The 26965-nt window shown below is 45.4% G+C and overlaps 1 protein-coding gene across 1 annotated transcript in view; it reads right to left on the bottom strand.

Annotated features, from left to right (window-relative positions):
• ALPK3 (alpha-kinase 3) overlaps window positions 1-26965 on the bottom strand; it is a 58913-nt gene that overhangs the window by 7262 nt on the left and 24686 nt on the right. Inside the window, 9 exon segments of the mRNA XM_008565887.1 lie at window positions 1361-1584; window positions 2343-2431; window positions 3035-3315; window positions 6296-6331; window positions 6469-6596; window positions 6999-7146; window positions 7983-10074; window positions 23921-25142; window positions 25748-25865. Of these exon segments, the coding sequence (XP_008564109.1) occupies window positions 1361-1584; window positions 2343-2431; window positions 3035-3315; window positions 6296-6331; window positions 6469-6596; window positions 6999-7146; window positions 7983-10074; window positions 23921-25142; window positions 25748-25865 (4338 nt within the window).

Genomic DNA, 26965 nt, shown 5'->3' with positions numbered 1-26965 from the left:
TCAAAAATATAGTCTCATTTAATCCTCATAACAAGTCTGAGAGATAGGTAGGGAAGATATTATTCCTAGAGAAGGAAAGGAAACTGAAGCTCAAAAAGATTAAATGATCTAATCTGTCTAACCTTCAGTTTTCTTCTTTGTAAAACAGAGACTCAGCTAGAAAACAATGGGGCCTAGACTTAAATTTCTTTCACTCCAAAGTATTATCGTTTCATGGTAGAAATTGGTCTACTTATCACAGCTTCCTGAGGACAATGACAATTCCTAATTCACCTTTTAATCTTCCCAATATTTAGTAACAGTTAGATGGAAGGACAGAAGCATGAATCCACACATTAATAAATAGATTGAAGCATGAATCCACACATTAATAAATAGATTGAATGACAATGGCTTAATATGTTACCTAGCTCTCCCTCCCCCCAGTATATGGGGTAATATAGTAGTCCCCACTTTCCTGCAGTTTCACAGATATGCTATGGTTTGGATGTGGTTTGTCCCCATGAAAACTCATGTTGAATTCTGATACCTAATATGGCAGTGTGGGGAGGTGGGGTCTAGTGGGAGGTGTTTGGGTCATGGAGGTGGATCCCTCATGAATAGATTAATGCCCACCTGAGGGGGTGAGTGAGTTCTCGCTCTCAAAGGAATAGATTAGTTCCTCGGAAAATGGGTTGTTAAAAATGCTAGCCTAGCTTGCTCGGTTTCTCTCTTGCTTCCTCTCTTGCCTTCTAATCTCTTTGCACACACCTGCTCTGCTTCCACTTTCCACCATAAGTTGAAGCAGCATGAGGTCCTCACCAGATGCATCTGCCCAATCTTCAGCTTTTCATCCACCAGAATTGTGGCTGAATAAACCTCTTTATAAATTACCCAGCCTCAAGCATTCTGTATCACAACACCCAATGGACTAAGACAATGTAACAAAGAGCAAACAAGGACGGAGGAGGAGCAACAGTAAAGCTACTTGTGCTAGGATGGAAAAGAGAGTTTGGGAGATCTGGAGAGTGAGAAAGTCTAAAGCAAAGCTGCAGGGAAGAGAGAAGAGAGATTTTGAAAAGGGTGGTTGTGGGTTTTGAATTAGATCCCATTTAATGTTCTTTGAGATAAATTCCTTTTTAATTTTAAGCCTGGACTGCACTCCTTTAACTGCAACTGCAGTTATAGACTGGGCTACATTAGGCCCTGGTGTGTGTTAGGGTTGCATGCAAAGTGGTCCCTGTCCAATTTACTTTACAAGATTATTGTGAAAAGCAAAGGAGAATACATATGAAGTGCTTTGTAAACTATCAAACAAACACTATGGTTCTTCTGCATGCTTTCATACCCATGCACATGCACACTTGTCACACCCTCATACCTGCCAAATCTGTGACAAGGAAGCTGCCATTTGTCCATTGATACAGCCAGTGCTGGAAGGTCTGGCATTTCTGTATGGCCTCAGAGCTGCTGGATGCTGTTGGAGCCCCAGCACAGCCCCATTCCCGGGAACAGTAAGACTCCAGGGGCTTGCCCAGGTCCTCCTCCAGGGTAGCATATGGGATATTGTTTGCAGGCCGGTAGATCAGATACAGTGGGATAATCCTAAACATAGTTTCACCCTGCAGTGAGCAGGAAGTATGGCCCCGGAGAGTCTCCCCCTCCAACCCAATTCTACATTCTTGAATCTACAAGAAGGGCCCTTCCAAGAATGGAATTCTAAGCTCTGAGCCTGAAGGATAGCAAGGGAGGACAGCTCCATCCTGAGTTCAGGAAAGAAATGGAGGCCATTGGGTTCAGAGTCCTGTCCATTCTCTGTGGACAGTGGGACTGCAAGCAAACCCTGCTGTTGCCCAGGCAGACCCTGTGCTTGGGTGAGGCCAGTATGTGTCAAATTGAAAGGAACACCTCTAAAGAGGATTCAACCAGATTGTGGCTCAATGCCAGTCAGACCCCAGATATGCGGGAGTTAGAGTTCAAGTCTCAGAATGGAACCAATTACCATTTATGTATGACCCCTAAGAAAATCCACACTGGCCCTTCCTGCCTACCACAGAAGAGTCCTGACCAGTTTGCCTACCCTATCACTTTCACAGAGACCCAGAATCTACTCTGCCCAAACTCTGTAATCAGTAACATCTGGGCTAAAGAGTAGGAAATTAAGGTGGGTGCGAGGAGACTCATGACCAGAGCTCAAACTTTTCTAAAGTAGGGAGTGAATCTTGAGGTCTTTATTTCTGTATTTTGTGGGGTTAACTTTGAGCCATCTCAGGATGCCCCTGGCAGGCTGTGAAATCACTGTCTTTGCGGAAGTTCGAGGCAACAATTCTTCACACTGCACATCTCCCTCCCAGTAGACTTACTCGGGCACCTCTCCAAAGCCAGGTGCAGCCCGGGCTTCGGCCGCAAAGATTTTACAGTACTCCCGACTCATGTTCTGGATCTTGCACCCCTGTGGATTAGAGGGAACCAAATCTGATCAGCAAGGAAGCTCCCCAGTTCTCTATCGTGCCTAAGTCTAAGTGGGCAGGGCACCTGCTAGGGCACTACAGAGAGGATTCCAGCCCTGAGGGAGTGGGGCTCGCTGCTTCCTGCTCCCTACTCCATGCCTCACTTTTCTTATTTGTATAACAAGGTGCTTTGGACTTCTTTTCAAACTGAAGTTTTCAAAGTGGTTTCCAAACTGTGTTTCTTGGAGCCCTAATGATAGGTGGCATTGCCACAGGGCCGTTCTGTGGAGAGCAGGGAAGACTAACTACTCCACCCACATGACATACAAACAAGGCTTCCACGAAAGATTATGTCTGAGGCAAGGGGAAAGGTTTCTGCTGCAAAAATAGCTTGAAAACTATGGCCCAAGTGGTTTTGAAGCTCTTAAGTTCTCTGGGGCCAAGTGTCTGGAATCTGGGCTACATCTTGGGTTCTCAAGGTCTCTTAGGAGCCTCACCTGGTTGAGATTGATATGGCCTCATATTGGGTTTCCTAAAAGGATCCCGGGTGGGAAAGGAAGGTGGTAGAGAGTAAAGGGATGGGCCATGAGGATGGGACATATTACCTGGATGGTGACGTCGTAGTTTCTGCCCAGGAGAGAAGTCTCACTGCTGGGCCCAAAAACAAGCAGGCTGGATACTTTGATGATGCATGTGCGGCCCGACTCGAAGATGGGTTCCAGCCCGTAGATGACCTTGGCCTGAGAGGCCTTCTGAAGGCCACACCCATGTGCACCCCCTCGAAGTTCCTCACTCACCAGTCGCCCAAAGAGCTTGTCCCCCCAGCAGCCAGAGTCAGCCAGACCCTTAGCAAACACCATGGGGGTCATCTCAATCTCTTCTCCAACTGAAGGAAAACAGAAGGAATGTGGAAAACAAGAAGCTTCCGCCTGGAGCTGGGACAGTGGGGGACAAAGGGCATGGGCATGCCCCCGACACCAGCAACCAGCCCAGTGACGACCACCGAGCCTCAGCAAGAAGGTCCCTGGGTGGTTCCTGGGCTAGGGTGTTGGGGTGAGTGAGGGCTTTTGCCACACCCCCCTGATGTCTGTACCCAGCCCAGCAATGACCAAGCCACCACTGGAAGCCCCCTGTTCTCTTCTGTGGGAATAAGGGGGGTGCCACAGGCCTCAATCCTGCCCCTCCTTCTTCCTCCTTCTTCCATCCCATTTCATTCCCCTTTCCGCTCTCCCTCTCCCTCTCAACTGCTCTGCAACAACATCATGGAATGTAAAAAAATGATATTAATATAAATAGATAAATAAAAGAAGCTGCTGCCTGACCAATGTGGGGTCCATAGGGAAGGAAAAGACCAGAACAGTCTCCCATCCTGCTAACCTGATGTGCTCATGACTGCTCTTTGGGTGAATACCTTGAGTCCTGTACCAGACTGTGAGCTCCTTGGGGCAGAAACTGTTTCTTATTCAACCCCTGTCATTTAACAGTGCTCATGTGGTTCCCATCACATACTAAGTGCTCTACAAGTGTCCATGGAAGTCAGGGATTTTCTCTGGCAGTAGCAATCAATACAGAATACAGACTCACTTTGTTTTAGAATTAGGTGTTTTGATCAAATGAATAAATGACTCCATCTCAACCAACACATTTGACTGAAACAAAAAGTTCACAGGACCAATCTAGTAGCAGTGAGTAATCCTATTGCTCAAATTGTGATCACTAAATACATTTCCCACTAATAGGAACCAGAGCTCCCTGAAGAAACAGCTGATTCCAGTTCCAGGCAGGAAGTATACAGGATGGACCTGAAGCATCTGTGAGACCAGAAAGCAAGGAAGCTAACAAAAACTATTGGAGACTAGTCAATAGGACACAGGAACGAACATGAAGGGACTCCTACTAGCCCAAAATGAGACAATCTTAGCAACAAAGAGAATAATTACTGCAACGTATGGAACATACCAAACATATTAAAAATCCATGTGTTCTTGATGGTAACCCAATCTCTCCTCCCCCACAAAAAACAAACCTCATTGGTCACCTTTGGAGGATGCTAGGGTACTGCTGGGGATTGACTGAATTATGTCCCCAAAGTTCATATATAAGAAGCTTAATTCCCACTGTAACTGTTGAGGGTGGGAAATCCCAGTATGATAATTGAAAGGTGGGGCCTTCAAGAGGTGATTAGATTGTAGAACCAGGGGATAGTGAATGGATTAAAAATGGTGGTCATGAACATGTTTCTGAGGGCATTAAAAGAAGAGCATGTGAGAGGTTAGTCTCTCTCTGCTCCACCATTTTCTGCCATGTGAGACCCCTGGGTCACTGTCGCCACCAACAAGGCCTTCACCAGCTGTGTTCCCTGGACTTTGGACTTCTCAGCCTCTGAAACTGTAAGCAATAAATTTCATTTTCTTACAAATTACCCAGTTTCATGTATTTTGTTATAAGCAACAGAAACAGATGAATACAGGAACCAAGTCATTATTCTGAAATCTAGTAAGTAAAGGGGAAAAGCAAGTATTTAACCTTCATTTCTGTTGGACCTATATGTATCAGGGTAATCAAATAATCATTTCTTCTTTACAGAAAAATTTCATCTAATGAACGAAGAAGAAATGATAAAATTAAAATATGTCCGTGTTGCATCTCCTAATGAAATAATGGATTTAGGCAATAATCAGTGACTGCTAAAACCCAGCGATAACAATAGAGATTGTATCAGATAGTTTTTTAACTTTAACAAGAGATGGATCATGCAGATAATACCTGAATGAACCTAATGACCAATCTAACATTACTAAAAGTAAAACCATCCAATATTATGTGCCTCTGGATAAGATGCAAAAGGAAATACACAGCACACCTGTGAATTATTCTTGCCAAAAAGAAAAAAGAAAAAAAATCACACCGACATTTGACCAAACCCATCAATCTAATGACCAATATACAGAAAGCACATGTATGGAGGAACATGTTAAATGGGGATATAATCAACAAAATCCAGAATGTAAGACATTCTGCACATCAAGTGACTTCAACAAGTAAACAGCAAGGAGAGAAAACAAATGAGAGAGGAGGAACTGTTGTATATAAAGAGAGACTTAAGAGATACATCAGCCAAAAGCAACACATATGAGACAGCTGGGGAAATACGAAATTAAAGATATTAAAGAATTAGTTTTAAGTTTTTAGGTGTGAGGTTATATTTGATATAGATTAAACTTTGATAACTAAAAAAAGGTTGGATGAATGAGTGAATGAATGAAAGAATTAATGCATTTGTTAGTAAATGAAGCTCTAGAAGTCTTTCCATCACTGGCTGCCTCCACAGTTCCAAGCCTTAGCATGTCTCCTGCAGGAGCAGTACAGACCCTTTCCCTAATTTATGAGTCTTTAAAATGCTTATCAAACTCAGGGAGCCTGCTGAAAATACAATGTTCTTAGGTCCTTCCTAGACATTAAGGATGTCTGCAGTAGGGGCCAAGAAACTGCATTTTTAGCAGGCTCCCCCTGTCCAAATCTAATGGTCCACAGACCACTGTGAGAAACTCTGAGTAGGTAGCTGACAGGATAGAACATGCCAGGTGGCCAGTGCTGCCCTTGATCAAAGACTCAATTGACTAACTGATGAGTTAACTCCTTATTGAATGGCCCCCTCAGCCACTTCTTGCCCCACAGTCTTCTGAAACAGCAGTCCTCTTCCATCAACCTCCCCAAGCCATCTCCTAAACTAAAAGGTAAAGGGGAGCAGTTTGTGGATTTGGGACAGATGCCACGCCCTTAAAGAAGGTCCTCCCTGCAGATGGCAGGGGTAGGGCTGAAGACCCTACCTCTTCCAGACCCTCCTCCCCCACAGAGCACCATACCTTCACCTTCTTCTCTGGAGATGAATCCTGACAACACTATGTGGAGAAAAAGAAGAAAAAGGAGCTATCTTCAGGCTGGTCTGCTCAGAGAGTGCCAACTCTGCAAAGATGACTGCTGCCCACCCCTCAGGAGCCAGGCTGGGCAGAGACCCCAGGCAGGAGTGTACACTCACCCTCGGGGCTGAGGCAGAAGTCAGTGAAGGCTGAGCCATGCTCGTTGTGGATGGTGCACCGGTACATGCCGCAGTCTATGGGGGATGCCTGCACGATGGCCAAGGCCGCTGGCCCCTCATCCCCTGCACTGCAGAGAGTGGAGACACTTCTCATGAGGGCCATCATCAGGGTACAGGGCCAAACTGCAGTCCTAAGGGTCCTTAGACCCCACTCTCAGAGGCTGCTGTGAACCCAGGCTCTTAGAGCTCTAGGGAGGTGGTGAGAGGCTCCATGGTCAAGAGCTGGTCCTGGATCACGCAGATCTGGTTTGCAGTCCTGCCACTTACTAGCTGTGTGACTTTGGGCAAGTGACTTAAAGACCTCTGAGCTTCAATTTTCTCATCTCTACTATGGGAATAATAGAATCTTCCTTATAGGGTTATTGTAAGGATTACATGAGGTGATAGATTCAAAATGCTGGGACAATGCCTAACATTATTATTGTAATTAGGGAGCCAGGTCACGTGGAGGCTGTACCCAGCTGGCTTACCTCCTGCCCACCTCTCCCACTGGGTGCTGATCCTTGGACCATGTCAAAACTGAGTCACTGAGAATGTTGAAAAACTGACACCAGAGCTTCAGGCTACCCGAGGCATCGGGAAACTGCTCCACACGAATCTTTCGGATTACCTGCGGGGCTGAGAGCAGGGGCCCAGGTAAGAGGGAGAAGCCATTTCCCCTCCATCTGTGCCCTCTCTGGTCAAACACTTGCTTCCCTGGGTGTCCTTGGTGGAACAGGCTGAGGGAAAACAGGATTCAAGTCTGTACACAGACCTACCACTGGATAGCTCCCAGCTGCCTCCCACCTGTATCTCAGGTTTCTGCCCTGACCCCCAAAGCACACTTTTTATTTAATTTTTTGGTGGCTGGCTGGTTCAGGGATTGAACCCTGGACCTTGGTGTTATCAGCACCATGCTCTAATCAACTGAGCTAACTGGCCCGCCCCCAAAGCACATATTTTAGCTAGAAAAAAAACCTTCTACTCCACCCCCACTCTAGGCCACGGAGGTCATCACAGTTGAGGACATAGCAGCAGCAAGAGAGGAACTTCGTAGGCCCGTAACTCTAGAAATCTGCATTTCAGTCCTGTCCCCACCACTCTGTAATCACGGGACAAGTTAGTAAAGAGGGGACTATGGGGATGATGATGACAGAGCTGGAATGCTATTGAAGCCAGGCCCTGTGCTAGGTACTTGATTTGTTCTATCCCATTCAACCCTCACAATGTTACAAAGTGGGTAGTATTCTCCTCCCCACCTTACAGGGTGGCAGAGCCAAGACAAGAACCAGGCCTTTCTGATTCCAAAGCCTGTGAGATAGATCATGAAATAAGAATACCTTTATAAAGGTAATTTGTAAATCCCTCGTAGGGATGTGTTATCCCTAGAAGGGTGGTGCTGGTGGCAGCAGCAGCAGCAGCAACGCTTTCTGTGGCTCCTCGGCAGCCTCTCCCCTCCCCTCCCCACTGCTCACCTTTTAGCAGGTCTTTGGCTTTCCTGGGCTTAGCCAGAGCTTCCTCCTTGCCTTCATCCAGAGCCAGCTCTGCATCCAGACCACTGGCCTTGGGGCTGGATCCCAGGTCTTCTGCCACTGGCTCCTCTGCCCGTGGCACCTCCAGCATGCCCACCTTTCTGCCCTGGGTAGGGGAGCGTCTCTCCCGCCCTGGAGTCCCCGGGGATCCGGGTACCAGGCTCTTCCTGGGCTCGCGGGGGGAAACGGTGGGGCTCTCCCTTTCTTCAGGCTTGGTTGCCTCCCCGTCTCCTGCTGCTCTGACTTTAGGGAGAAATCTCTTCCTCCGGGCCCCCAGAGCCAGTTCCTCAGGCGTAGCTGCAGGGAGACCTGTCAGAGCCTCCCCTGGGGAGGGTTCCTCCTCTTGGGAGGGTTCCTGGACTCTGCTCTCTGAAAAGAGCTGTCCTTGCCCAGAGGCTGCCTGCCTACCCTTCTCCCCAAGAGTCCTTCCCAAGCTGCCCTCCTGGGAGGCCCCCAGGAGTCCAGGCCCCTCAAGGGAAACCTCTCCCTCATCCTCACTGGACCCTTCTGAGGCCAGCCCAGGGCCCTCCTCACCTACCACGATGGCGGGGACAGTAAGTGGGCTGGGACCAGGGCCTCGGGAGCCCTGGGTGGCAGCCAGGGCCCGACAGCCAGCCTGCACTTCCCGGTCCAGGAGGCCAGTGAGGCGGCGGGAGGTACAGGGGCTCAGCAGCAGGGTTTGTGCACTCTGCACCAGATGGTTGTTCTCCACACGCTCTAGGATGCGCCGTGACGTCCGGGGACTCAGCCCAGCCACTTCCACAGTAGGGACCAGAATGGACGAGGATTCTAGTCCCCCAGTGGCAGCCCCCGCCTGGGACTCTGCCCCCACTCCACTCGTCTCGGTGCTGGATAGCTTTAGCAGTAGAAGCAAGTAGTTCTTCAGGGAATCTATGAGGCCAGGGTCACAGCTCCGGGGGCCTGAAGTCCTCCCCTCCACATCTGGCACCTGGGTGCAGGCCCCCTCACTGTTGGTGGCCAAACTGGTTTCTGGTTGTTGACTCTGGGTGGGGGTCCCTGGCCCCAGGTGCAGTGTGGGAACAGAACTCAGCAAGGCCTGGTCCCCAGAGGGCAGGAAGGCAGCTATGCTCATGTGTTGAGAAGTCGGGGTGCTGGGGAACCCCTCCTGTGGGCTATTGGTCAGGCCAGCTGGAGGACAGCCACCCAGATCCATACATGGCACTTCTCCCCGCTGCTGCTCCTCCTTGGGGCACTGGAACAGGTTTTCCTCCAGCTTGACCTTGATTGGTCCTGACCCCTCTGGCCTTTGACATCTCTCTCCTCCCACCTGTTCCAACTTCCCCTCGGGAGGCAACTGTGCTGGAAGCGTAAGGTTCTCTGAGAGGGGACCCAGCACAGTTTCCTCATGGCTCCCGGAAGTAGTGACTGCGGCCTTCACAGATCTGAGCATGAAACCAGGTTTTTCTGGGACACAAGACCCTTCTGGGGTCTGTGTAAAACATTCCATAATCTGAGGAGACCTAGGACTCTCTAAAGGTAGTAGTTCAGGGGCTCTGGATGGTGGGCTGAGGCTGGTTACAGACTCTTGCTCTGACTGACTTTTTATGGCTGTGGGCATGTTCCCCTCCGACTGTGTCCCCTTTTCTTCCTGTATCTGTCTGTCTTCCTGTGTCCTCTCATCTGCCTGCGCCTTCCTGTCTTCCTGTATCTTCTCATTTGCCTGTGTCCTTTCTACCTGTGTCTTTGCACTTCCCTGTGTGACCACACCCTTCTGTGAACTCCTGTCTGACTGTCGCCTCTCACTTTCTTGTGTCACAACATCCTGTGTCTTCCTATCTGCCTGTGTCCTCTGGGCTGCTTGTGTTCTATGTCCCTTGGTCCTCCCATCCGCCTGCATCTTTCCATCTGCCTGTGTATTCTTCTTGCTTCCAGTTTTCTGGTAAGCAGATGTTCTTCCATCCTCCTGGGTTCCCATATCCATGGGCTCAGTGATACCTCGACTTCCTGAGGTGCTGCAACCAACAGAGGCTACGTCAGAGCGGCTGCTGGTTGATATGGCCTGGGACTCCAGGACCTGAGAACACATGGACAAAAGCAAGGACTTAATTACACGTGCATTAGGATCTCTTTCCAGTGTGGCATCCCAGCCTCCTCTGACCTCATCTAGAATTGTTCTGATAAGGATCCTGCCACCGGGTTTCTTGGGCCTGCTGGGGTTGAGAGGCAGACATATGACAAAGCCCCAAAGCTCCATGACCACCGACCCCAATCCCTGATCCCAGAATTTGGACTAGGGAATGTCCAATATCTAGGCCCAGCTCTGGCCCTTACCATCTCTCCCTGAAGAAATCCTGCCTTTCCTGAAAGATCCTTCCCATAGGTTATCTAACCCTTACCCCTGCCATTTGGGCGTGTCCGAGATCTCTCCAGGGCTCCCAGAGCAATCGATCTGTCCTCTTATGGCACTAATTGCCCTAGGTAGCATGATGAGCAAAGTGGAGAATGCCAAAGGGTCTCCTGATAATGGCCTCCATAACAGCACCCACCAGCAACATTGAGTGAGCAGTATAACATCATGTCATCCCAGCAGAGAGGGTTAAAGTAACTACCAATGGCACGTATGCCAAGAAGTCAGTGAAACAGTATAATGTTACCTTTTTGAACACCTACGATTTGCAAAGCACTACGCTGGGCCCCTATATATTACACATTTTATCTTTCTTACTCCTTATAAGAATTATCCCCATTTTAGATATAAGAACAATGACGGATAAGAAAAGGATGTGATTTATCCATTATCAAGTAAGTGGCAGTGTTTAGATTAGAAACGAGGTGTGTCTAGCTCCAAATTCCATGTTCTCTGCTGTTATACTGTAATGCCACTCATTTAAAAGTAATTGAGGGCCGGCCTGTGGCTCACTTGGGAGAGCGTGGTGCTGATAACACCAAGGCCAAGGGTTCGGATCCTATATAGGGATGGCCGGTTAGCTCACTTGGGAGAGCGTGGTGCTGACAACACCAAGTCAAGGGTTAAGATCCTCTTACCGGTCTTTTTTTTTTTTTCCTTTTTGTCTTTTTTCGTGACTGGTAACGGGATCGCAACCCTCGGTGTCGCGCCCGCACTGCGCTCAACCAGTGAGCGGACCGGTCTCTATATGGGATCCGAACCCTCGGCGGGAGCGCTGCCACGCTCCCAAGCGCCACACTCTACCGAGTGCGCCACCGGGCCGGCCCTTACCGGTCTTTTTAAAAAAAATAAATAAATAAAAGTAATTAAAAGACTTCCTGTCTAAACATGGTGGCATGAGACAGTAATTTCCTCTTTTATTCCTCATATCATCAAAACCAACAGAATAAACAAGAAAAAAACCAAAGCAAACTCTATTGTTAGTGGAACAGGAGACAAATAGAACCTACAGTTTCAGAAAGAAACAAACAAAAGGGTAAGCGCTGCCAAAAGCAGACAGATGCAGACACTGGGAAGCTGAGGAGGAACAAAAGCTATAAATAAATGAATAGTGAAACAAAATAAATAAATAGTGAAACAGCTCAGCCGGTGAACAGTAAAACTGTTCTGCAGGTCTGGCCTATGCCAGCAATAGCACAGTTACTGTAGATAAAGGACTAGTGCTGAGGTCATAAATCCATAAGCTTCGCATACAACAGGAGCTTTAGGGCTATGGAGGACTGGGAGGAGACCAAGCAGAAGATGTAGGGGAGACGTCCGAGGGAGACAGCACGAGGACAGTGGAATGGCCTGGTGGCAGCAGATCTCAGACAACACCAGCAAAAACACACTCCTGAAAATCACTAAGCTGAGAAAATTGTGTTCGGATATACAAGGACTTAAGGAATATTGTTCCCATGAGCCCTGCGTGAGGAAGCTACCAGAAAACAAAACTTAAGTCAACCAAAAGATAATTAAGAAAAGGACAGCAAAAGAATTGATGGTAAGCACTAAATGTATTTAGCCTATATTAACATATATATTAACATGTAACTGTAGAACCAAGACTGCAACTCAGTGGGGTTTAGAGTAGCAGATCAGATGTCAACATTTATGTCCTGAAGTGCAGAAACAATACAACTAGCACAATAATGGAAGGGGGAAGAAGATGACAAATAGAGTGAGTTTACCCTTACACAATGCTATGTCACCTGTAAGAGCCAGGAACCAAAGACATTACTCAAAGCTGAAAAACCAAGTAACAGAAAGATAGGATATTTAACCACACAAAGATAGCCCCTTAGAAATAAAACTGTAGGCTAATATGAGATAGAAGATGAACAGGGAAAAGGAGAGGAGTGAGTAGAAACATTTTATCATTGTTCACTATAAAAAAATCAATAGATATTTTAGCTCAGTTGGTTAGAGTGCAGTGTTGTGGGCCGGCCCGTGGCTCACTCGGGAGAGTGCGGTGCTGATAACACCAAGGCCCCGGGTTCGGATCCTATATAGGGATGGCCGGTTAGCTCATCGGGTGAGCGTGGTGCTGACAACACCAAGTCAAGGGTTAAGAACCCCTTACCGGTCATCTTTTAAAAAAAAAAAAAAAAAATCTCATTAGCTTACCGTCACTTACAGGATAAAGCCTAAAAGCCCTAACCTAAAAGAGCAAAAGGCTTAATAATACTTTCTGTTGGCCAGGATAGAGGAAACAGGCATCGGCATAGCCTCTACGGACAGCAACTTAGTATTATCTATTAAAACTAAAAATACCTATACTCTTTGACCCAATAATTACATTCCTAGGAATTTATCCCACAAACATAATTTCATGTACAAATGGACTTGTATACAAGGATATTCATTGCAGCCTAATTTATAATAGCAAAAGACTAGAAATTACCTAAATTCTACCAGTACAGAACTGATCCAATTATGGTACATCCATATTCCAAATAAATAAAATAAATATCCAAATAAAAAAGCTGGGTGCAGAATAGGAAGTGTAGCATGCAACCTTTGTGTGGAAAATACACAGGCACACACATACATATTTGTAAATGCAAAGAAAATAGCTCTGGAAGCATGCCCAGGAAACCACCTTTGGCAACTGACTTCAGAAAGAGAAACTGGATGGTAGGAGTGTGTGCGGGGGGAGACTTAATAGTCTTTATATACTTTTTGAATTTTATACCATGTGCATGTGACACATCAACAAAAATTAAAAATGAAAATAATGAAATAAACCCTCGTGTAGTAAATGAGGCCAGTCCTTCAGCAAGGGCCCAAGATCTATCTTTCTAAGGTTCATTTCTTGGGTCCTTCCACCCAGCACTAATTTACTGTGCTGACAACCATGCTATTTTATAACTACTCACGTGTCTTCTCCCTGCCGGACATTCTCACCTTTCTCCTTGTCCACCTGGGGGACTCCTTATCTTTAAAGCACTCGCTCAAATTTCTTCTCTTCTCTGAAGACTTCCACAGTTCTCTCCTACACCTCAAAAAACATTAGTGGCTCCCTACCCTATGCACCCATAGCAAATGTACCTAATCCCACCATTATACCCTCATTCTGTGCGGTACTTATTTCTTTTCATGCAAGTGTCCCCTGATAATCTGTGAACTCTTAGCCTCTGAGGAAGGCCCAGCACAGGCTCAGGGTTAGAGTTGGAGATCAATAAATATATGGTAGATGACCAAATACTCTTCTGTCCACTTCTACAAGCATTGATCCCTCTCAACGCTATGGTGTGTGGGTGTGTGTGTACATCTGCATCTGGAATTGTGTAAAGACTTGAGAGGGAATATCAAGTATTTCTTAAAAAATAAAAATTGTGGGCCGGCCCGGTGGCACACTGCTACAGTGCGCCGCTTGGGAAGCGCGGTGGCGCTCCCGCCGAGGGTTCGGATCCCACGTGCAGACCGGCGGCTCACTGGCTGAGCGAGGAGCGGGGGCAACACCGAGGGTTGCGATCCCGTTGCCAGTCCCGGTCCGGTACGGGCGCGACACTGAGGGTTGCGATCCGTTGCTGGTCACGAAAAAAAAAAAAAAAAAGACAAAAATAAATAAATAAATAAAATAAAAGTTGTGTGAGCAGAGTGAACCTAGCTGGTTGTATGTAAGTTTTTTCACTACAAACGCTATTAGTAGGTTTAATTTTGCCATCTTGTCATTCTCTCTTCCCTCATAAATTCTCAAGAGATTAAGAATCTAGTCTAATTTACCTTTGCATCTTTCCTGGCCCCAAGTATATAATGGGTTCATAGGTATGATCGACTGAATGATGTGTAGCATGGCTTATAAATTTCTAAAGGGGCATGACCCTGAAACATTGGGTTTGGGGATCAAAAGGGGACAAAGCCAGGAACTTAACAGGGATGGGGTAGAGTCTTTCCCCTGAAGCCCAGACCCAAGGCTGATACTTGATTTCATCATCTTTAACTGTTTGGTAGTGAAATGGTCTCTCCCTGAAGATTTCTTTTTTCAAAGATTTTTAATTACAAATTCAATTTACTTAATAGTTGTAAGATTATTCACATTATCTATTTCTTTTTTACATGAGTTTTGGTAGTTTGTGGTTTTTAAAGAATTTGTCTATTTCACCTAAATTGTTGAATTTGTTTGCAGTTTTTCATAGTAATCCTTTAAATGTTCATGGGGTCTGTGGTGATACCCCTTCTTTCATTCTTACTACTGGTATTTTGTGTCTTCTCCCTTTTTTTTTCTTCCTGAGTCTTGCTAGAGGTTTATCAATATTATTGATCTCAAATAATCAGATTTGGGTTTAGCTAATTTTCTTCATAGTTTTTTTGCTCTCAATTTCATTGTTTTCTGGTTTTGTCTTTATTTCCTTCCTTCTGCTTGTTTGGGGTTAATTTTTCTCTTCCTTTTCTAGTTTCCTAAGGTAGGAGTTTAGATTATTGATTTTATTTTATTTTTGGTTTTGTTTCTGGGTTTTTTTTTTGTTGTTGTTCTTGTTCCTTTTTTAGTGGCTGGCCAGTAGGGAGAACTGAACCCTTGACCTTTAGATTGTTGATTTTAGACCTTTGTTCTTTTCAAATATAAACATTTAATGTGATAAATTTTCTTCCAAGCACTGATTTAGCAGCATCCAAAATTTTGGTATGTTGTATTTTCACTTTCATTCAATACAAAATGTTTTCCAATTGCCCTTAAGACCTCCTCTTTGACCCATAAGAGTATGTTCTTTAATTTAAAACTGTTTGGAGATATTCCTATTATCTTTCTGTCATTGATTTCTAGTCTAATTCCATCTTGGTCAGAGAACATCCTTTGTATGATTTCAATTATCTTACATTTGATAAGACTTGTTTTATGACCCTGGATGTGATCTATTTTGGTGAGTGTTTTACATGCATCTGAAAAAAAAAAAAAAAAAAGGGTGTTCTACTGTTACACATAGTCTATAAATGTCTATTAAATCCAGTTGGTTAATGGGCCGGCCCGGTGGCACACTGGAGAGTGCGCCGCTTGGGAGCGTGGTGGCGCTCCCGCCGAGGGTTCGGATCCCATGTGGAGACCAGTTCCCGCTCACTGGCTGAGCGCAGAGCGGGCGCAACACCGAGGGTTGCGATCCCATTGCCGGTCCCTGGTACGGGTGCGACACCGAGGGTTGTGATCCCATTACCGGTCAGTAAAAAAAGACAAAAAGGAAAAAAAAAAATCCAGTTGGTTAATAGTGATGTTCAGTTCTTTTACATCCTTATTGATTTTCTGTCTACTAGTTCTATTAATTATTGAGAGAGGAGTGTTGAAGTCTCCAACTATAAGGCTGGCTGGTTAGCTCACTTGGTTAGAGTATGGTGTAAGTAACACCAAGGTCAAGGGTTCTGATCTTGGTACTGGCCAGCCACCAAAAAAATTTAAAATAAAAAAAAAGTCTCCAACTATAATTGTTGTTCTCCTTTAAGTTCTGCCGGTTTTTGATTCATGAAGTTTGAAGCTATGATGATAGGTGCATATACACTTTCAATTGTTATGTTTTCTTGAATTGACTCTTTAATCATTAGGGAATTCACTATTTCTCACTAGTAATTTTCTGTACTCTGAAGTCTACTTTGTCTGATAGTCTTATCCTGTTTGGGGTTTGCTGAACTTCTTGATCTACAGATTTGTGTCTTTTGCCAAATTTGGGAACTTTTCAGCCATTATTTCTGCAGATATTTTCTTCATCACCACACTCTTTCTCCTCTCCTTCTGTTTATTCAATAACACAAATATTAGACTTTCTGATACTGCACAGCAGGTCTTTGAGACTCTGCTTATCTTTTTCTGATCCTTTTCCCTGCTCTCTTGTTCAGACTGAATAATTTCTGTTGATCTAATTTCAAGTTCACTGACTTTTTCCTGTCATCTGTCATTCTGCTATTGTGCCCAACTAGTGAGACTTTTCATTGCAGTTATTATATGTTTCAGTTCTAAAATTAATATTTGATTCTTCTTTATATTTTTTATTTCTTTGCTGAGATTTTCTGTTTTTTCATTCAGTTCCAGAGTGTTTACCCTTACTTGTCACATTTTCATAGTAGCTACTTTAAAGTCAGATAATTTCAGCATCTATGTCATCTTGGCACTGGTGTTCTTAGATTGTCTTTCCCACACAAGTTGAGATTTTCTTGATGTAGTGGATTGAGTTATGTCCCCCCAGAACTCATTGGAGCTTGAACTGCATTCCCCAATTTTATGTATTAGAAACTTTGTCCCCACTGGGATTGTTAAGAGGGTGGGAAATCCTATTATGGTAATTGAAAGGTGGAGCCTTGAAGAGGTGATTGCATTGTAGGACCATGCAGTAGTGAATGGATTCAAAATGGTGGTCAGGGGCGTGGTTCTGAGGGCTTTAAGAGAAGAGAAGACTCTGTCTCTCTTTCTGCTCTCTCTGCTTCCACCATCTTGCAATGTGAGACCCCTGGGTCACTGTTGCCACCACCAGATGGACTTTGGACTTCTCAGCTTCAGAAACTGTAAGCAATAAATTTCATTTTCTTTATAAATCACCCAGTTCAGTGTACTTTGTTATAAGCAATAAAAACTGATTAATACACTTGATTTTTTATCTGACAAGTAATTTTGATTATATCTTGGACATCTGGAATATTATGAGACTCTGGTTCTTGTTTAAGTCCTATGGAGAATGTTAACATTTTTGTCTTGGCAGGCAATCTGCCTGGTTGTGTTCAGTCTGCAAATTCCATTCAGCCCTCTGAGGTTGTAGTTTCAATGTCAGTTCCATTTTCAAAGCCTTTCCAATGCTATTTGGATCTGTCCTTTGTGTGTGGCACTCAGTGTTCAGTCTGGGACTTGGATGATAGTCTGTTGGTTCCATTCTCAAAGTTTCTGATGTGGTATTAAGAATCAGACCCATGCATGAACAGCTTGAGAATGAGCCCAGAAATTTATAATGAGTTTATAAACATAGAAGTCATTAATGACTCTCAGAGGTCATTTTCCTAAGCTTCTCCTCCATGATCTTCCCAATACTTTCTTGGTCACTAGGGCTCCCTTCTTCAGTCCTCTGGCCACAAAGCTGGAGCTTCAATTACCCTTCTCTGCCACATACTTTCACATACGAGCCTGTATCTTGGACCAAGGAAAAGACCCAGAAAAAAAAAAAAAAGCAACCGGGATTCATCCACCCTCTTAGGACCACAGCTTCTCTGAATAGAGGGGAAGATTTTCTTTCCTCAAAGTTTTAGGCATCTGTGGCCTCTGCTGCTACCACTGTCACTACCAGGAGATCCCTTTCTCATTCCTTAAACCCGATCTAGACGGCTTCTCCTGGACCTCTCTCTGTCCATGCAAATGCTTACTTACTTCTGGGTTTCAGATTACATTAAGACCAGGCCAGGAAATACGAGAAGGGGGGCAGGGAGGAGTAAATACCGCTGGTTTAGTGGTACTTTGAATTCTGGTCTTCTTTCCCAATCTGTCTGGTTTTCAAAGTTGTCAAATAGCTGCACCATGAATTTTGCCTAAGTTTTTAGCTGCATTCAATAGGAGATATAGGAGAAGTGTTTTTACTCCATCTTATACAAAACTGGAACTGCCATAACCATAACAACTAACTTAATATTAGTTACTGTATTTTTCAGTTCTGGAATTCTAGTTGGTTCATTTTCAAGTCTTTGCCACTTTTTATAGTTTCTAGTTCTCTGCTGAAATTTCCCATTTTGTCTCTTTACCTTATTGAATATAGGAAGTATGGTTTTAGTTTTACAGTTCATGTCTGATAATTCTAAAAGCTGAAACCCTGTGGACCCATTTCTATCGTTTGCTGTTTTTGCTATTTTTTTTTTTTTTTTTTTTATGTTTTCTCCTCTTTGTGTGCCTGCTTATCTTCATTGGTGCAAAATATTATATTTGAAACACTTTTTAAAAATAATTTGAGGTTTAAGATGATGCTGTCATCTCTCAGATATGATTTTTGTTTGCTTCTGCCAGGTGCCTGGGGACATGAGGTATCTTGAATCACCTTAATCTAATTTCAGGGATTGAGATATTCTTAAGACACCCAGATGACTCAGAACCCATCGATACCTCAATATTTGTGAGTATAATTTACTTCTGGTTCCTATAACTCCTAGGGTGCAAACCTTCATGGTCCCAACCCAAAGCCCAGGGGGTTTACCAGAGTTCCCAATCTCGAAAATATGAACTACAATTTTTTGTATCCTTAGTCCCATAAGACTGTCTAAAATACTGCTTGGTCTCTCATTCACCTCTTCTGGAATGACAAACATCCCCAGGACAAAAGCTATGCCAAACGCTGGGCTCACTGTTCTGGATTTCCACCTCCGCCCAGATCCTGACCCAGTAATTTTTCACTTCGTTAGCTCTCCGCCACCTTCGAGCGGACATTTTTGTATTTTGCCCAGGTTTTCTAGTTGTCCTCAGTAGTGAAGTTGATCTGAATTATCTAACCCAGAACTATTGGAAGCTGAAATTCAACAAATGCTATTTCTTCCCCCTTTCTGCCTCACTCCTGACCCTAGATAATGTTACAATTGATGCTAAACAAACCAAAGCAGAACATAAGACAGAGAAGGAAAGAAAAAGTGTTGAGAGAAGCTTCCAATGGATTTTGGCATTAAAATTTGGACAGGCTGATTTTGCATTCCCTGTCTAACCCACCACCTTAGTTTTGCCTCAAGCTGTTCATCCTTCCCAGAATGTCTTCCTTCCTCTTTCACATGCCTAATTTCTTTCTATCTTAGGATATTGTGGACATTCTTTTATATGTAAAAAAATTATATTCAATGTTTTTCTAATATGGCATTTCCAGTAATAGATCTTATACATGCTGCCAACCCATCTGGCTTCTTCCAGATGCCTCCCCTGGTGGCTCTAGACCACACCATCCTCTCTCTCTAGAAGCCCACTGCAGTTACCATTTACCACGTCCTTTTTGCACTTCTTGTCTGGTGTGAGTCTAGTCCTCTGGATTCAGTAGATAACCCCTCAAGGCAAGGATGATGTCTCTCCTCAAGCCCCTCTCCATTCAACAGCTCTCAGAAAATACTTATATTCATGTATTCCCTGAAAACTAAAGAGCTCTTATTGTGAGAGGAGAGTTCCACATCTTAGAACGATCATTCTCAGGAACTCATCATCCTCATGATCATTCTCAGGGTTTCTCAAGAAGAGATACTCTTGGGTCCCAAAGCATTCAGCAGAACTCCACTATACGTACAATGTCCAATATGAAGATTTGGGAAGATGGGGCATTCTATTAAGTTGCCACACTCCCATACCTCAGCTCCAGAGATCTGAGGTAGTCTCAGAAAAGAACTCAGCTTAGAGCACTAAGAAGAAGCCTTTTAGGGCATTCAAGGCCAGTTTCCACTCACTAAGTACCTTTAGGCAAGATTGCTTCTGCCCAGGGAAAGAGCTATCTGAACAGCATGGCTGGGCTGGAAGAGAGGATCTCTGGATACTCTGAACAACCCAAGAGACCTCAGTTCTAGCATCTGTTCCTCATCCATACCCAAGGTAGAAGGCTAACTTGAGCTTCCAGAAATACCCCTTATTCTCAGGAAAGGAAATCAAGACAGAGTAGGAGAGTACTGGTATCATATCCCAGAAGCAACCACCCTTAATGTACCTAACCCTAACAAGAGAAATGCTGGGCCATATGAAGAAAACAACAGAATTTAAAAAGAGATAAGAAAGAAGAATTGAAGAATGGAAATAAATGGCATGCTCCCAAATGAGAAAACTAAATATTAAGATACTGGTTTCTCCAAATTAATTTTTATACTTAATGCAATCCCAATAAAAATACTAAAGGTACAGAGACAGAAAGCACATTAGCGGTTGCCTAGGTCTAGGCATGGGAACAGGGACTGGCTGTAAAGTGGAAGAGGGATTTTTGGGAGCTGATGGAAATGTTCTAAAACTGGATTGTGGTGGTGACTGTACAACTCTGGATTGTGTACATGGAATTGTACACTTAAAATCGGTATATTTTATGGTATATAAATTATACCTCAATAAAGCTATTTAAAAATATACATCTAGCAAAGTTTTAGTAAAAGACCATGCAAAATGCAAATCTGTCTTTAGTTATACCTGAAAGGATTTAATAGGCATTTTTCATGGCTTTTTTCAAAATGTAGTTTTTTAAAATGGTGAACATAAAGATATAAAGTAAAAAACAATGGTATCTGGGAGTTTGGAGAACTTCAAACAGTGATTGTAAAGCTTTCCTAGAGTAATAAACAAGAGATAATAGCTAAGAAAATTTTTGACAGGAGTATAAGAGAAGAATTTGCCCTGCCGGAAGTTAAAGCTATTAAAATTAAAAAGAGATTGTCTTGTGTAAGAATCAACAGGTTAATGGATCATAATAGATGTATATGTAGGAACTAAAATAGGCTCTCGTGTGTACAAAAATTAGTACATAAAGAAAGAATCACAAACTAATAAATAAGGGTTGAATATTCTACAAATTATGCTGGGAGAAATGACTTATTTTCTAGTCAAAAATCAAGCTAGAGAATGATGCAATACTACACACCCAAATAAATTTCAGATTAATTTAAAAGTCAAATAAAAGAATTGAAACAATAAAAATTTGAAAAAATATAGATTACTATTTAATCTTTGAATAGGAAAGGAAACACTATGGAAGAAATGGTTAAAATATTCATACTATGGCATCTTATACTGCCATTAAAAATGAAGTTTTCAAAGAATTTTTAGAAACCATGGGGAAATGCTCATGAAATAATGAGAAGTAAAGTAACAGTACAAATTAAACTTTAAAAATAAAAAAAATTGGGCTGACCCCGTGGTGCACTCGGGAGAGTGCGGTGGTGGGAGCGCAGTGACGCTCCCGCCGTGGGTTCAGATCCTATATAGGAATGGCCGGTGCGCTCACTGGCTGAGCGCGGTGTGGGCGACACCACACCAAGGGTTGCGATCCCCTTACCGGTCACGAAAAAGACAAAAATATATATATATATATATATATACATAAAGCTATATACACACATAAAAAAGACTGGTGATGTACAAGATATCCCATCATCTCTTGGATGATGGCTATCTCTGCATGGTAGATTACAGGTGAATTTTTACTTTCTCCTCTGAATTTTTAGAGTTCCCCCCCATATTTTCTACTATGACCATGTGTTTCTTTTATAATCAGAAAAATAAGGTTTTTTAAAAGAAGAATATGAAAAACTAATCAAATTTATCCACTAAAAAGGAACAGCTTAAAAATATACAGAGATGTTAAATAATGTATTTCACATGTATGATATATTTCACAATTTTTTGGAGTTAAAAAAAATAAAAAGCACACAAGATTTTTGCAGGAGCAGTGGAACCACTGGAGACAATCTGTCAGGCACCTGTACCACCCAAGCCCCTGCCCCACTTTGGGGAGGCAAAGAAGGGGGTGGGGGGCTGGCACTTCCTCCTCTGGCCCTGCCAGGAGAATGTAGCCATCCCGGTGTGGTAGAGAAAAGCCAGATTCGCACTCACACTTGGCAGCCAGCCTGGTCACTTCCTAAATGAGCTCCCTAGGGGCTACGAGGACCATCTCTCCAGAAAGGCCCCCAGCCTGTGGGCTGCCAGACACATGGAGCAGCCCCACCAAGCTTTCTCTGAGCCACTGCGAACTCACCACACCAGTGGTAAAATCGCCTGAGATCAAGCACAAAAGGGGCAAGAGTCATGAAGAGAGCCTGGTTTGAGGTCCTTGAGGTTTGCCTCACTCCAAAGCCCTCTGAACTACTGTTCCAACAGTCTGACCTCAGCACCAACTGAAATAAAACCATTTCCCACGGTCACCCTTGAAAGTGGCCTCTCCCTTCTTCCCCCGACTGAAAGCTCTCTCCATGGGAAAGCCCCTCCCTGCTTTCCAGAAAGCATCCCTTTCCCTTTGCCCTCCACGAGGTGCTGTATCAGCTCGTTCCTCGTATGTTTCCCTTCACCATCCCAAGAAATCGTCTGTCCTCTGCCCCAACCCCTATGAAATGCCGCTTTCTAATATTCCTCCTATTCCCCTACGAAGCCTCCATTTCCAGAACCCATGACTCCTGCTTTGTCCACCCCAAGAAACAATCTCATCTTAGTTCCCACCAAAACCAGAGGCCATCTCCACTTAGGGTTGCTAGATTAAGCAAAAAGAAATACAGGACACCCAGTTAAATTGGAATTTCAGATAAGCAATCAAGAATTTCTTAGTATAAATATATCCCGTCTATTTTTTCCACCCCATCCCCACTTTCAAAACTTTTTCCTTCAGCCATTTATAAGAAATACTGTGTTCTACCTCACTATAAAACACTCTGTCTCCCTAGACCCCTGTGAAATACTGCCTTCCCTCTGTTCCTAAAACATGAAACGCTGACCAAATGGGACAAGCTGTCTCCCTCCTGTCAATCCTCTCAATCCCACTCTTCAAGCTTCTTGATGCTGTCAGTCATCTGCCTCTTTCTTCGATGAGTGGACAACCACTACCTCTGTCTCCACTGGCTACCTGCTCCTCAGGAAACGATGGCATTCCTGTTCCCAAATAAAACAGATTGTCTCCATCTTCCACCATAGTAATGTCTTATACAAGATGCCATTTATTTAGTTCTTTTTTTTTTTTTTTTTTTGTCTTTTTTCGTGTCCGGCAACGGATCACAACCCTCAGTGTCACACCCGTACCGGACCAGGACCGGCAACGGGATCGCAACCCTCGGCGCTGCGCCCGCACTGCGCTCAGCCAGTGAGCGGCTGCTCTGTATGTGGGATCCGAACCCTCGGCGGGAGCGCCGCCGCACTCCCAAAGAGCGCACTGTAGCAGTGCGCCACCGGGCCGGCCCCTAGTTCTTAATGGACACGAGGCCCTGTGCTAAGTACCCTGATTTTTATAACACCCCTATTAAGTATGATGATGATGATGATGGTGATGATTCCAACTTTACAATTGGTCCAAGATCACACCATGTTAAGGGTAGTCAGATTTACATATAGGTATACCTGACTCCAAGTAAACCAGCATTTCCTGGACATTTAGTATTTTTTTAAATCTCCTAATGAACACTCAGGTTGAGACCCACTGCACACTACAGCACACTCCAACTCCTCAGTCTCCTCCATGAGACACTGTTGCCTCAGCATAGCCCACAGAAGATTCTCCACTGGCCCCCTTCCTCTCCCAGAGAACATTATTTTCTTCCATCTCCCCTGGGGCACAGTCCCCTTGGCTGTAAACTCTCACACTCTCAGAAGACAGGGTCATAGATAGGCTGTGCTGCCCACATGCCTGGCACCCAGAGATTGGCTGGAGTGAGGGCTATGCTTGTGGTGCCTGCTTCTAGCTGGCACTTCATTCTCTCCCCACCCCCTTCTATAAATAGCCGTCTGCTCACTGGCTGACGAGCTGTTGCAGCAAGAGTTTCCATGAGGTCAGCTTCCCAGAGTGGCCTCCAGACACCCAACACCCACACTCACCTCTCCCGGAGTCCTGCTGCCTGCTGGCCCCTGCAAGGGGCTGTCCCGGGTGCTGTGTCTGCGCCGGGCAGGGGGTGTTGGCACCTGGGTGGGGGCCTGAGGCGGGGCCTTCCCTAAGCTCTGGGTCCCGCATTCTGGAGCTTGACTCAGAGAAAAAATGGGCTTGCTGTCAATGGTGGGCTCCCCTCTGGGCTTTGGAGGGGCAAATCTCTTCCTGTTGAAAGGCCTAGTCGGCTGAGAGGCCAACAAAGGTGTGGTCTGGCCAGGGGCAGTAGGCACTCCCTCACCTCTAGCCTCCATGGGAATCTCTCCTGGTGCCCTGACACTTGGGGGCTGAGACCCCGCCTCCCTCGGAGGCCTGATTGCCTGGGTGTTCTCCATATACATGTCCTTCAGGGAGAAATCCACTTTCTGGTCTGGGCCTTGGACTGGGGCAGGGGCATCCTGGGACTTGTCTCCAGTTCCCACCACAGAGGCTGGCTTCCTGGTACTATCTATTCCAGAGGACCCAAGCCCCCGTGCAGCCCTGCCTCTGGGTTGGGTCTGAACCTGCTTCATGTCCATGGGCTCCTGTATCGCACAGGAATCAGGCTTGTCTGAACGGGGGACACGATTTTCTGAAGAACGGTGGCTTCGGGCTGCCTTCTCTAACTCTGGCTTCCGCAGACCTTGTTTAGATTCCTCATCTTTCTTTTTCTTCTTAGCCCCAGACTCCTTTTGGGGGGCTCTCTGAGGCCCGAGGTCCATGGCCTTACAGATGTATGTCAGCAAGCCATGCTCCCCGTCTTCTCCATTTTCTGGGGCAGTCTCCCCATTGGTGGTCACCTCTCCGGGAGAAAAACTGTTGATCAGGCCCAAACCTGGGTGCTGAGCAGACTCAGTCTCTCCGTCCTGCCAAGCCACCAGGGTCCCACCCTCTGCCTCCCTGGTAGAGGCTGAAGAGACTGGCACTTCAGCCCCACTCAGTCGCCGCTTTCGCTGGAAGCGGTCGGGGCTGAGCTTGCGCAGGGTGTCAGCCTCCCCCACTGCCTCCTTCCCATGCTTCCAGCTCTGCTCAATCTCGCGCATCTTTGCGGCAGCCTTGCGCTTCAACTTGGCAAACCAGCGCTGGTGGATCTTGTACTCAGTCATGGTGCCCACCTCCAGGACCCCTGAGCAGGACACGATACCCTTGGTGTTCCGGGCAGAGGCTTGGTAGATAGCGGCATCTTCTTCTTGACACCTAGAGGTAGGAACATGAGGTACTACCTCTCCCCTCTTGGGAAGTGAGAGTCCCCCAACTCCCCACAGCCTTTCAGAGTTGAACATGCCTCCCCCTCCCCACCACAAGGCCTGCCCTGAGTGCCATGTCCCACTTCAGACATCACCACATACAACACCCTTGATTACAGCTGAAGACACTGAGGCTGGCAAGAGGCTGACAGCTGACCAGGGGCATGCTGTCCCAGGAGCGATTAGACTTGAGGTCCAGAAGAGCTCCCTTCAGATGCAGGTGACCAACACAGCCCCTTGTGAAGTGATGATGACACAGTTGCTTTTTTTGTCAGCTGACCTCATGGAAAATGTTTCTGTGGGTCAGGACCTCCTCTGATTGTACTCAGCTCTCTGAATGTCAGAAATACTCCCACCCACCCTGGCCTTAGGAGATCCCAGACAACAGCAAGTAGACACAGTTCACCAAGTGATTTAGCTCAGCAGTAGAACCCACCCTCCATCCCCAGATAGTGCCTGGGTATCTCCATGCAGCCAACTCCATTTCTGAGGGCAGGATCCAGGTCATAGAGCCCTCAGGAGGGCAGAGAGAGCAGAACAGGCCCCCTCCCTCACCTGTACAGTTGCAGTGTGTGGCGGTTGCCCTGATGAATGATCTCATATTTTGGCAAGCCACAGTAGCGGTCCAGCTCTGTGTCATCCTTGTACCAGGTCACCTGTGGCTCCGGGTATCCTAAGAAGGAAGCAGGAGATTGGGTTGCAGGAAGGCCAGTCCCAAAATGGGGGGAGGAGAGAACAGGAGGCCATGGCTTCCCCAGACCACCTGAAGAGGCTGGACAAGACTACCCGCCCCAGGATTGCAAGAAAAGGGCTACTGTATGGCCCAGCTTATTTTTAGAAGCTAATCCCTGTCAAAGCTAAAGATGATCCCCCTTCAGCAGCTGGAAGGAAAATACAGAGGAGAAACTTCCTAGCTCCCCACTAGGAAGGGAAGCGAGGAGCTTCCAGAAATCCTTGGCTGGTAGTAATAAGCTTACTTCTGTAGTGACCCATTCTACAACCTCAACTACAGAAAGGGCTCTCTCCTCCGAGCTGTCCCTACCCCAACACCCCACTACCACCATCACTGCTAAGAGCTTTCCTTCCTTCATTCCAGGTTCCTGAGCTGTTAGTATTATTTGATGACACAGCTAACACATCCATCTGTCCACCCATCCATTCATTCACCCATCATCCATCTATCCACACATCCACAACTACCTACCCATCCGGCCACTGCAGTGAGACTGACTGAGGTGTCTGCCCAGCCACTCTTCTCTGGTGATTTCCAGCCCACCCGTGAGAAAGAGCTTCCAACTATTAGAGGCACAGGTCCCTTTCCTCCCTGGCCATAGCTGATTGGTCCAGTAATCCAATTCTTTGACCTAGGAGTTGGGAATTAGGACCTAAAGACAGTCTACCATTGTGTCTGGAAATATAATTTCCAAAGGGTTAGGGCAGCCACGTTCTGCCACACATACTGAGAAGCACACAAAGCTGGTCTGCAGTGAGATGGAAAAATGACGTTGACGTTCAGGATAGAATAAGAGGTGGGAGACAGAAAGAGTCCCAACATGCTCCCAAATACTGGTTCCATTCCTTGCCTGGGCATAGCTGCACTTCTCCTGTGAATTCCATAAGAAGCTCCTCTAGCCTAACCAATGAATTCTGCTTCGTTTCTTAAGCTGACTCCAACTGATTTGCATTGTTTGTTAGAAGTCAAAGACTTCTTTTTTTTTTTTTTTTTTCCCTTTTTGTCTTTTTTTTTTTTTTTTTTTTTTTTTTTTTTTTTTT

The sequence above is a fragment of the Galeopterus variegatus genome, unplaced genomic scaffold (genome assembly GCF_000696425.1).
Source record: "Galeopterus variegatus unplaced genomic scaffold, G_variegatus-3.0.2 Scaffold14, whole genome shotgun sequence".
Classification (NCBI taxonomy): Eukaryota; Metazoa; Chordata; class Mammalia; order Dermoptera; family Cynocephalidae; genus Galeopterus; species Galeopterus variegatus.
This window is presented reverse-complemented; position numbering and strand designations above follow the sequence as displayed.